The sequence below is a fragment of the Typopeltis vanoorti genome, chromosome 16 (genome assembly GCF_054136105.1).
Source record: "Typopeltis vanoorti isolate ZY-2024b chromosome 16, IOZ_Tvanoo_1.0, whole genome shotgun sequence".
NCBI classification, from domain to species: Eukaryota; Metazoa; Arthropoda; class Arachnida; order Uropygi; family Thelyphonidae; genus Typopeltis; species Typopeltis vanoorti.
In genome coordinates this window covers 81,517,126-81,529,780 of record NC_143564.1, presented here as the reverse complement: position 1 = coordinate 81,529,780, position 12,655 = coordinate 81,517,126, and the positions used below count along the sequence as shown (strand labels likewise).

At 37.5% G+C, this 12,655-nt stretch overlaps 1 protein-coding gene across 2 annotated transcripts in view; it reads right to left on the bottom strand.

The window, feature by feature from the left end:
• The window catches only part of Crag (DENN domain-containing protein Crag), a 718,705-nt gene that overhangs the window by 179,173 nt on the left and 526,877 nt on the right, over positions 1-12,655 (bottom strand). For both annotated transcript variants that reach the window (XM_090406570.1, XM_090406571.1), the window contains exon 25: positions 5,008-5,206. In XM_090406570.1, the coding sequence (XP_090262696.1) occupies positions 5,008-5,206 (199 nt within the window). The remainder of the gene's footprint in view (positions 1-5,007; positions 5,207-12,655) is intronic.

The window sequence follows — 12,655 nt, the reverse complement described above, 5'->3', positions numbered from 1 at the left end:
ATATATTCAGTAAACAGATGTAAATCAATTAATCTTGCAAGATAGGTAGATGGATCTACTGAGGCTTGGCAGCAGTAAAGCAGTCTGGTCCCACAGCTGATAAAGTGGCTGGAAGTGAAGACTATTTTATTAAAAGAAGATGGACAGGAAAGTTCTGCTTCTGGAAAGGACCTTGAGATAGAAATAAGGGCTAATCAGGAGGTAGATATGGTGGTGGTGGAAAGGAAAAGCCATCCCTCCAGAAGTGGACAGATTCTTTGTGCATCTCACTAGGAGGAGGAAGAGATGCTCCATTTAGTATTGTTCTAACATGAAACGCTTCTGTTCTTACATAATGCCTGCATTTGGCCATAAATTTGCTTTCTCTCTTTCTGATTGTACTGAAAAGATGATGCAGGATGATATTCTACTAACTAGGAAAGAGGAAATTGTCCCTAGCATATTCCATCACATAGTAATGATTCAGCTTAGTTGTAATAGATATTTCACCAAATGGCATTCTAATTTTTTTTTAAATCCTGTGACTTTATTGAATGAAAGGAGGTTGGTATGGAGATGATGTAAGACATTGTTGAAGTGGAAGAAGGGATGGGGATGAAATACTAGTCCTGTTTCTCTCCTGACAAGAAAATGGCAATCATGGAACAAGAGGTATTACTTATTCTAGTGAGATATTTTCCCAGAGATGTCTGTCTATCTATGATTAAATCTCTGTAGGATGGTAATTTAAAATGCAATCAAATTGCTGCTTTTGTTTGCCCATTAGAACATCTGCCAAAACTTCATTAATATGGACCATACCATGTGTAGCTGATGAGAATTCATGAAAGACAAGATTATTCCTCTTCAACAGTCCTATGAGCCTTTGCATATTCAGTACAAATTTCAACTTTAACATTAAAGGCACTATGGCATTCAGGACAGACAAAGCATCTCTGAGATGATGGTCCTGGGTGGACCAAGATATTTTGAATAATGGATGTTGTACGAACATCTGAAGTTGAATACAGGTTCACAGTGGTGGCAGAGTGTTTTGTTTGCTAATGCTTATAGAGACATGCTGGAGTAATAAGGCACTTACTGCAAAAGGGACAAACATATTCTTCATGATGATAGTTGCAACTGCATCAAGTTCATTCTGGAATTCATTGTTGATCCAGTAGCTAGTCTACTCATGAAGGTGACAAAAGTTGTTTTGCAGGCATTGCAGGGATGACAGAAATATCACTACCCCAAGTCAAGAAGTTCTTTTATAGGAACTGTGTTGGATGGTCCCCCAATGCAAGAGAGGGTCCTTATTCTGTTTAGCTGAAAGGGAACAAAACTTACTCGGGCTACTAATCCCAGAAGGGAGGGTACTTGACAACTTAGCCACTCAAAGGTATCCATGTCCCACCACTGGTGCATTAGTGTTAGTACTATGATGGCCTAAAGGTTACAGAATCAGAGGAAACCCTACTTTCAGGCTTCCAATAAATAAACAAGGTGATCACCTCACATAAAGTGATGAAATTAATCTACCACTTAAGACACTGACAAATATCCATGTCTGCTTTGGAATTGGAACTAAGCTGTTGGTTAGAGATCAGATATGCTATTCCATTCAGCCAACCAGATTAGTTTTAATAATGCATAATGTCACACTATATAAGAATAAAACTACAAAATACACCTTTTTATAATTGTCCATGATCATTTGCATCATGGTTTAAGGAAATATGGAAATCAACCAGATGTTTTAGGAATTGCAATTGTGGTAGTTTATTGTAATGCACTCTGTCATGATTCGCTGCATCAATGATAGAAGATGAGCTGACCATCTCAGAATCGAATTTTGCTAAGGAAGAGAAAGTGAGCCAGTCAGCACACTCAATATTTCATTGTGATACTCATACTGTAGTACACGACTGCTCATGCAAAAAATTTGATATCATGAGGGAAATATGATCACTTCTGAATAAGCTGTCATCAGCTCCTCACTTAAAAATGGGAAGACACTAAAGTCAATGGCAGTGAATGCTTGGGCAGGCATATGGAAGAAGGGATTATTGCTTCCTGCGTTCAAGAGGAAGAGATTTCTGTTGTTGAGCATTTGCTTTACAACCATTCTGATGTTAGTTCAGGCACTATCCCACAGTGTCACATCTGTTTAAATCTTGCATTAAAAGTAAAGATGATTAATTATAATATAATGTCATCAAGGTAATCCTAAGAAATACCTGCCCCAGAAGGCAAGTAGATGCAACATACTGTTATAAGAGATCTGACCGAGAGTCGGATGGCCTCTATGTTTGTATTAAGTGGGACTTAGTGAAAGGAGATAAGGTTGTTCACAAGAATAGTGACTCCTCTGTGGACAGGTCCACCCCCAAATCCTGTCCTTAAAATGATGGCATTATTTCATAATGCCTGAATCATCACTAAGCTTCAGGTATGTTTCATGCAGACAAAAGAACATTGGGTTTTTATACTTCTGCAAGAGAGTATTGATATTGCTAATGTTTTGACAGAATCCACTGCAATTCCATTGTATTAATGTTTTCATTATTTTTGTTGGTGTCATCTAGTTGTTTATGCTATGATGTCTTGTTTTCAATGGCCTTGAATTTTTTTTTTCTTTTTATGGAGAATGGATACTGACCATCCCAGTCAGGATGGTCAGTATCCATTCTTTTTCCTCAGGAAAAATATCCAAGATGTCAAATTGGACTCTCTCTAGGTCACCAGGTATATTAATTCTTTTATTTTCTTGTGTAGGAATGGAGATATGCATTCTATCTATTAATGGACTGGAGGCATGTCCTTGATTCTCTGCAGAACACATTCTATTATATTTTTTTTATTAGAGGATTGTCATTTAGTAAAACCATTTTGGTATATCATTGAGAGTGAGATCATCTCATTGCTACTATTTAGTGATGCTGTAATTGTGATAAGGTGAGACTGACATTAACTTAAGGTTATCGATGCTTTATTTACAGTTGCCTTCTCACCATAAGAGGGTTTACCACTAGATGTTGCTACTTTTGTGCCATAAAGCCTCTTTGCCTCCTGATAGAAAAAATTAAGAGTGAGCAGAGCATCTCCTCTCTCCTTTTCATTCTTCCAACTTTGGCTTGATAGGAAATAGGTTAGGTGATCTCTCTTACAACTGTGGCAATTCAGTGTTTTTGCATTCACTTTCTTTGTTTTCATGATTTTTCCAAGCACAATGGGAACAGATAGCAGAGTCACAACAGGCAGTCTGAAAATGCCCACGCTTCTTATATTTTCAACTGTGCAAAGGGTTTGAGATATAGAACATAACTAGGCAGTTGAAATAACCCACTTTTACAGATGGTGGTGGTGGATTTCAGTGTATTGACTGAATGGTTGACATTTCTGGTGGGAACCAGATGCTTATCCTTACATATGAGTATTCTTCTTCTTATAGATCTCACTCCTTGGTCCTTCAATTTAGAGCAGATATCCTTATCCAGAACATCAAGGAGCTACTACTTCAAGATTATGCTTCCATAAGTTTAATGTTGACTGTGATTGGTATTCCCTTAAAAGAGGTTGCAGGAAGTAGTAGTTTTTTAGATTGTGTCATTGCTGCTGCTGCTTCAACAAGAGAGAGAGAGAGAGAGCAACTCCTGAGTGGAGTTTCTTCAGTTGTTTTGAACATCTTGTCAACCCTTTCAAACCCTTCTGGATGTAGAAAAGTGACATTTTTCCCAATGAATGTTCTCCAGTTGAGAGTAAGATTAAGAAAAATAGTGTATTACTGCTGTCTGATTTTTTCCCTGTTTCTTATTTTTGCTAATGTTCCAATAGTTTCTTTAATTGATTGGAGGTTGCTGAGGATACTGATAAACAAGGAGATGAAAAATTATTCATTCTCAGGAGGAAGGTGGATCAGCAGAGTTCCTCAGTCACCATCACCACAGAGCTATACATAGTTGCCCACTCTCCAGAAACAATGACTATGGTTGAGAGAGAAGACTACTCCCGACTTATGCTGGCACCACAGCAAGCCTTGAACCCCTTCCATAGACCACAAGGAAGGAGACTTACTGCAACACTGTACCTTGCAGGCAAGTCCACTAAGAGGGACAGCTCCTGACTGGGACAGCCATGACCACCAATCTTTCTGAAGCAGAGCCCAAACTAGTGTGAGAATACCAGACAATATAGTAAAACTCGGGAGAAGAGCTTAGAATATGGAAAGAAAAGCACAGAAAAAGAATAAAAATGCAAAGTGGCAATACCATCACTGGGAGGTCCCATCCAACATGAATAAGACGTTATATATAGGGAAACGTCAGATGAAAGCCTTTTTACAATTAAAGAGATAATCATTGCTGCCTAGATGCATAAATGGTAAGTAACTTTGAAATATCTCACAACTTCTTCTGAGGTTTTCAATGCTTTCTCTTAAAGATCTTCTGTTAAACCTAACAGGCCCTTGCTCGAAAAGAAATCATCTGTACCAAGGCTTGCACAAATATTCTTGTTGGGGAAGAACACAAACAATTACATAGTTATATAGTTATGAATGATGGAAACTAGCTGTCAAAAAGTTAAAATTCCAATAAAGCATCAGGTTTGATTTTTTTTTTTCTTTAGTATAAATGAATACATGACATGTGTTATCCATGCAAACCTAGAAATAATTTAAGTCTATCAGGCACACCTAAGAAAGGCTACATAACAAGATTATTAAATGAAATATAAAAATTAATTAAAGTTAAATCTATTAATTCGTTATTTTTTAAGAGAATATGTTGGGCCTACGTTATCATTAAAGATAAACAGGTGGCAAACAATGATCAGTAGAGTAAAAACAGAGATTTATCCACCTGATTTGTGATTCTCACATTAAATAAAATATTGTTGCTGATTTTAATCTGAACAAGTCAACAGCAATTATACAAACCTGCTATCATTAAATAATGTAATTCTCTCATCTGATTGTTATATATCAAGCAATTAATTCTGAGAATATTAAGAGTAAAAATAACTTACTGCGTGTTAAGATTTGAGTCATCAGCTGACCAGCCTTCCATGATTTCTTCATCATAAAGAAGCGAAGAGCAGGTATAACATCGTGAACAAGATGTCATGCTAATCTCAAGTGCTATTTTAGGAGTTGACTTTTCTGATGAAGTATCACAATGACTCTCGATTGTCTCAAATATTTGGGAAGAATATCCAGAAACACTTCCTATTAATAAAACATATCTTTTTTTAAACTGGATTTAGTAAAATCAAGCAATAATTAATCTTAAAAAAAAGTCTATTATTATTTATTTTGCTAAAAACAGATCAACACCTAGAAAGTAAACAGTGGTGTATTATATAGAAATTCAGCCATTACTAATGACACTACAGTCAACTCGCATTATAGCAAATACCACTATAACAAATACTGAAAAGTCACAAACAAAGTTCTATAGGTGCAATATTATGCTTAAAGAAATCACTACAGCAAAGTATTCATCATAACAAACCAATCCTGTAGTCAATTTTGCTTTAGTATGAATCATTTGCATCTTATAATGTACTATCCATGTTGAGAGGTTTATATGCTGGTTATACATGATAACTAATAATTAAGGAACTGACAGCGTACACTAGAAATATAAATTAAATTAACTTTAATATATACTTTCCGATATTTCGGCAAACATCATGTTGCCATCTTCTTGGGAACTTATAACAAAGACAAGTGCACACAAGTACTACATAACAGCAAATGAGAACAGAAGCTAGGAAGCTAACGATTTCCTACAGTCCTGATGGTGCCCCCTGGAGGGCTATATTGGTAGTTCTTGACCTTTGGGCTGAAGTTCTTCTGATAAATGTTTCACAAATTTGGGGCAGTCTCATGCATCCAAATTTGTTGAGGTTTGGCATGTTCCTAAGGGCTGAGGCTGATTCCATGAATAGTCTTTCATATTTGAACTTGCTGCGGTGTATTATTGTGGCTCTCTTCCATCTTATTCTGTGGCAAGTATCCAGAGCATGGTCTGCAAGCCCAGAGTGGCTGTACTTGTGAAATCGGATGTAATCCTTGTGTTCTGAGATTCTGATATTTGCTGTCCTGCCTGTCTGGCCAAAGTAAGACAGTTTACAACTGCAAGGGACCTGGTATACACCAGGTAGGTCTGGGGGAAGTGGTTGGTTTTTAGTGGAGCGGATAAGGGATGCCAATTTTCTATGTGGTCTGTAACAGGTGGTCAAGTCATGTTTTTTTAAAATTTTGTTGATTTTTTCCGAGGTGCCTCGGATGTAGGGAATGGTGATGGATTTAGAGTAATCTTTTTTTTGTGAAGGGGAGGGGATGGTGGGTTGTGGATAACTGGGTTAAGTATTTTTTGGATTCTTTTGTGGGGGGGGGGGGGGTAGCCATTGGCTGAAAAAGTGTCACGGATGTGATTTAGTTCAGCGGTTAGGGCTTGATCATTTGAACAGATTATTTTTGCCCTGTTGAATAGTGTCTTAATAACTCCATATTGTTGTGAGGGGGGGGTGATAGGATTGTTAGTGAATGTATCCTGCCTGTATGGGTGGGTTTTCTATAAACTGAGAAAACCAAGGTTCCATCAGGTTGGCGGGTGACTAGTGCGTCTAGGAAGGGGAGGTTATTGTTTTCCTCTTTTTCCAGGGTGAACTTGATTCTAGGGTGTTGGTTGTTTAAGTGTGTTAGGAAGGAGAGGAGTGAATCCAGGCCATGTGGCCAAATAGTGAACACATCATCAACATAGTGAAGCCATATGGTAAGTTTTTGTGGGGCTGAGTTTAAGGATTTCTCTTCAAAAGTCTCCATAAAGAAGTTAGCCAAGGGTGGGGAAAGTGGTGAACCCATGGCTGTCCCCTCTATCTGTTTGTAGAATTTTTCCTGCCAAATGAAATAGCCTGAGTACATTGTAAATTGAAATAGGGCTGAGATATTGGGAGGAAATTTAGCTTGGATTAGCTCTAAGGTTTCTTTGAGGGAGACATTCGTGAATAAGGAGGAGACGTCAAAACCATTATGTCATTATGTTGGAGTGTAAGGTTTTCTATACTGGCTTTGAAGTGGGCTGAGTTTTTTATGTGTGATGGTGTGTTGCCAGTATAGTGTGAGAGCGCTTTGGCTAAATGCTTGGCTAGTTTGTAAGTGGGGGAATCAATGCCATCCACTATGGGATGTAATGGCACATTTTCTTTATGTATTTTTGGGAGCCCATATATGCGTGGTGGGGGGGGGGGGGGTCTAGAGTTATAGGGTTTCAGTCTGTTGGAAATCTCCACAGGCCAAGAAGTGACCTTCTTAAGGAGCCTATGGAGTTTTCTAATTTGAGAGTTGGTGGGATTATATTCAATAGGGAGGTAAGTGGATCGATCTAATAGCTTACCTGTGTAGTCATTAAGATTGAGTACCACAGTGGCGTTCCCCTTATCCGCTTTGGTGATCACGATTTCTTTTTTTCTCTTCAATTCTTGTAGTGACTTGTATTCACTAATGGATAAGTTGGATTTTGGAGGCTTTGCTTTTGTGAGAACACAGGCTACATCCAATCTGATATCGTTGGCGATGTGGTTTGGAAGGTGGCGAATCCCACGTTCGATTTGGATCATTAATTCCTCAGCCGGTAATTTCTTAGGAGCAATGGCGAAGTTGTGACCACGTGACAGAGCGTTGAGTGTTTCAGGCTTCAAGATAACTGAGGAAAGGTTAACTACAGTGTTGGTTTGTAGTTTAGGTTTGGACGCCAAGTTCTTTATTAATTGATCAAAATAAATATAGCCCAATATAGCCCACCAGGGGGCACCATCAGGACTTTAGGGAAATGTTAGCTTCCTAGCTTCTGTTCTCATTTACTGTTATGTAGTACTTCTGTGCACTTGTCTTTGTTATAAGCTCCCAAGAAGATGGCAACGTGACGTTTGCCGAAATATCGGAAAGTATATATTAAAGTTTATTTAATTTATATTTCTAGTGTACACTGTCAATTCCTTAATTATTAGTTATCATATAATGTACTATCATAATTAATGAAGTGTGGCATGATGGTGAGTCTTCATGGACTTTCAGTGACAAACAACAACTATATCACATCTATATGACATGCAATCTGGTCAAAACTGTACACTATATTAACCATTTGATGGGCCCACATATGAATGATTTATGTTGAAAGTATACACAAAGGACACTGATAGGAAACATACATAAAACTTAGAGGACAACAAATTAAAATACACAAATGTCAAACTAAAGGGATATTGAGTAAATAGAAAAGGTCAGAAAGGTACTGAAATATAAAATTCCAATTTTATGACTGAACTTGGAATGAACAGTTTTATTATTATTATTATTTTTTATAAACAAATAGCACAATATTATGTGGTCAAAAAACAATACCGGGATTTGATTATAGGGCAGATTACAAGATGGATAGTGCCATTGTTTCAGAAAAAAACAGGGATCCCCCCCCCCATATTTCATCATCATCAAATTCCTGCCTTGTGCCCTCAAGGGGTGTACAGGATATGATAGTACTACATGAAAAATTTACATCATTACTAACTTCCTATCTACAATTTTCCTCTGAATCAGTCTGTTACCTGTCAAGACTCCAACATTATCAGATCTTATATTTCTGTCTTCTAAGGCATTTTTTACTTTCCAATCCACCTATATCTTGGTCTTCCTCTGTGTCTTTTTCATGTCAACCTGGCAGAGAACACGTGTTTGGCTAATCTTTCCTCTCCCATTCTATTTAAGTGACCATACCATCTAAGATTAGCTCTGGTAAGGCATTCTGGATGCTGACAATGTCAAGTTCTTTCCCAATATCCTCGTTTTTAATATGATATCGCCATTGATGTTCATCTGTTCATGCTCCTAAATCTTTCTCAGGACTCCCCTATATCTGCAGTCTCTAGTCTTTGGAGAAGTGTTTTACTTCTGACCTAGCTGTCAGATCCATAAGTTAAAATTGGCTTGAACACTGTCTTGTATGCAATTTAGTGTTTTGACTAACTTCTCTCTTATTCCAAATAAATTCATTCAGTTGACTTCCAACCATACCAGCTTTGTTGATTCTGTTGTTTATTTCCATATTTAATTTATCATCTTCACTAAAAATCATGCCTAAGTAGCTGAAATGTTTTACTTGTTCCAGGAGTGCGCCAGTAGTGTCCAGCACCAGTGTGCAAAACTTAGTTGGTGCCCCTATATCCAGTAGCACGCCAGTAGTGTCCGGCACCTGTGTGCAAAACTTTAGTTGGCGCTCCTATCCCCCATTCTCCAATAAAAAAATCCCTTAAAAAAATGTTTTTTAAAATTATTTCCTCCTCTTTGGTGCCTTTACTATCCTGGCGCCCGTGTGCATCGCACACACTGCACATATGGCCGGCGCGCCCCTGACTTGTTCTATAGGTTGTCCATTCACGATGCAGTTGATATTTTCAATGCTGCTGCCTATTTTCATTGTCTTTGTCTATATAATGCTGATCTTCATACCATATCTATTACAACAGTTATTCAATTTAGTCATGGAATCTTGCAGACTTGTAGTGGATTTATTTAGAAGTATAACATCATTCACATAAAGCAAAGAGCAAAGATTAACACCTCCAATTTTGATATCAGGTTCAATACCACTTTCCTTCATAATGTGAATCATATAGATAATCAATAAGAGAGGGGGTAATCTGCATCCTTGTCTGATACCACATTTAACATTAAACCATCTTCCTGTACTTCCTTCAAATCTAACTGCTGACTTACAACTCAAATAAAGATTAAGTATTGCTTGATATAATACTCCATTGACACCATATAATTGTAGCAGTTTGAATAGCTTCTCTCTTGGTGCCTTGTCATATACCTTTTCCAGATCTACAAAACTTAAATACAGATCTTTGATATATTCCTATGATTCCTCAACCATCTGTAGTAAAGTGAAAATATGATCCTGAGAGCCTCTATATGGCCTGAATCCAGCTTGTTCTTCACCAAACTTCTCTTCCATAATCTTTCTCAACTGTATTCTCGAGTACACAGGCATAAATCTTACCAGTAACAATCAGTAGAGAAATACCACTGTAATTCTCACATTCAGTTTTATTTCCCTTTTTATATATCTGGGCATATACAAGATTCTGTGTTGTTGTGAAAAGATTTACATAGGTAAGACTGGAAGAAGTTTCAAAATCAGCAACAAAGAAGATATAGGTGATGTTGAAAACAAGCGAAGAAAAAAGCAGACTCAGATGTAGTGAAAAATCATTCCTTGATTTCTGTTTAGCGTGCCTTTTGAATTAATGGCCTCGGAGGACTCCTTGAGCAACCTGTCAAAGTAATTCTCTTCTAAGTAGGGCACGGAGGATGCTTGCCAATTTACCATCTCAAGGAATCCTCCAAGGTCATTCATTCAAAAGGCACACTACATAGAAATCAAGGAATGATTCTTCACTACATCTGGAAGTCATTAATTAGCATGTGTAATATTAAAGACTTCTCCTATGCCAGCAAACTCATGCAGAGTTGACACAATGTAGAGAACGCACATAACGTCTAATAATACTAGTGATTAAACTATTGTTCCAGTCTTTTCAACTTATAAATATTAACTGCTATTGAAAAACATTAAATTATTTCTTGGTTTCTTCACTTGTGTTAAGCAACCTCCCAATGATGCTGTTAGTCACATAGACAGCAAGGCATTTATACATCTAGTATAAATAAAAAAAAAATGTATACAAGTTCATCATCATCATCATATTCCTGCCTTGTACCCATGAAAAAAATTACATCATTACTAACTTCCTATCTACAATTTTCCTCCAAATCAGTCTGTTACTTGTCAAGACTCCAACATTATTAGATCTTATATTTCTATCGTCTAAGGTACTTTGTACCGTATCAATCCACCTATATCTTGGTCTTACTCTGGGTCGTTTTCCTGCCAACCTGGCAGAGAACACTTGTTTTGCTAATCTTTCCTCGCCCATTCTGCTTAAGTGACCATAACACCTGAGATTAGTTCTGTTAAAGCATTCCTGGATGCTGACAATGTCAAGTTCTTTCTTATACTATAATAAATTTAGTTTAAACCTTTATCCAAGTGTGTGCAAACAAAGTTTGCGCCTGAAAATATCTTTACGACTGGAGTAAAGTGGTACAACACCAGGCAACTCCCTGCAAAGGTGGAGCAAACTCCCAACACTCCTATCTCAGTATCTCTCATAATGCAAAACACATCTCCTTGCGGAAATGTATAATGTTATGCATTAAGGGAAGGGCAACTATCCAGACTAGTTTCGACCTTTATTGAGGTCTCTTCAGTGGGAGCCAGGCCCAGAGGTGGAGGTACAAGGCAGAAGCAATGGCTGGTCATCTTTACCTATAGGAGTTGCCAAACACCGAAGAGACCTCAATAAAGGTCAAAACTAGTCTGGGTAGTGGCACTTCCCTTAATGCATAACATTATACATATTTGCAAGGAGATGTGTTTTACATTATGGGAGATACTGAGATAGGAGTGTTGGTAGCTTGCTCCACCTTTCCAGGGAGTTGCCCGGTGTTGTACCACTTTACTCCAGTCCTGATGATACTTTCAGGCGCAAACTTTGTTTGCACACACTTGGATAAAGGATTAAACTAAATTTATTATAGTCTAACCAAGTGAAAAATAAACTTTCAACATCTTTCTCTAAATCTAGAGTAATTTAATAAAAAGGTGGCACACCATTTGGCAACTCCTATAGGTAAAGATGACCTGCATTTGCTTCTGCCTTGTATCTCCACGTCTGGGCCTGGCTCCCACTGAAGAGACCTCAATAAAGGTCGAAACTAGTCTGGGTAGTGGTCATTCCGTTAATGCATAACATTATACATATCCGCAAAGAGATGTGTTTTGCCTTATGGGAGATACTGAGAAAGGACTGTTGGTAGCTTGCCCCACCTTTGCAGGGAGTTGCCCAGTGTTGTACCACTTTACTCCAGTCCTGAAGACACTTTCAGGCAGAAACTTTGTTTGCACACACTTGGATAAAGGATTAAACTAAATTTATTATTGAAGTTCTTTCCTAATATCCTCATTTTTAATATGATATTGCCATTGATGCCATCTGTTCACACCTTTCATCTTTCTCAGGACTCTCATATCTGCGGTCTCTAGTCTTTGGTCAAGTGTTTTAATTCTGACCCAGCTCTCAGATCCATAAGTTAAAACTGGTTTGAACACTGTCTTGTAATTTAGTGTTCCGACTAATTTCTCTCTTATTCCATATGAATTTATTCAATTGACAACCTACCATACCAGCTTTGTTGGTTCAGTTGTCTATTTCCATATTTGATTTGCCATCTTCAGTAAAAATTGTGCCTAAGTAGCTGAATATTTTTGCTGACCTTCATACCATATCTATTACAACAGTATTCAATTTAGTCAGGATATCTTGCAAACTTGTAGCAGATTTATTTAGAAGTATAACATCATCCGCATAAAGCAAAGAGCTGACATTAATATCTTCAATTCTGATATAATGTTTAATACCACTTTCCTTCATAATGTGATCCATATAGATAATGAATAACAGTGGGGATAATGTACATCCTTGACTCGCACCAGATTTAACATTAAACCATCTTCTTCTACTTCCTTCAATTTTAACTGCT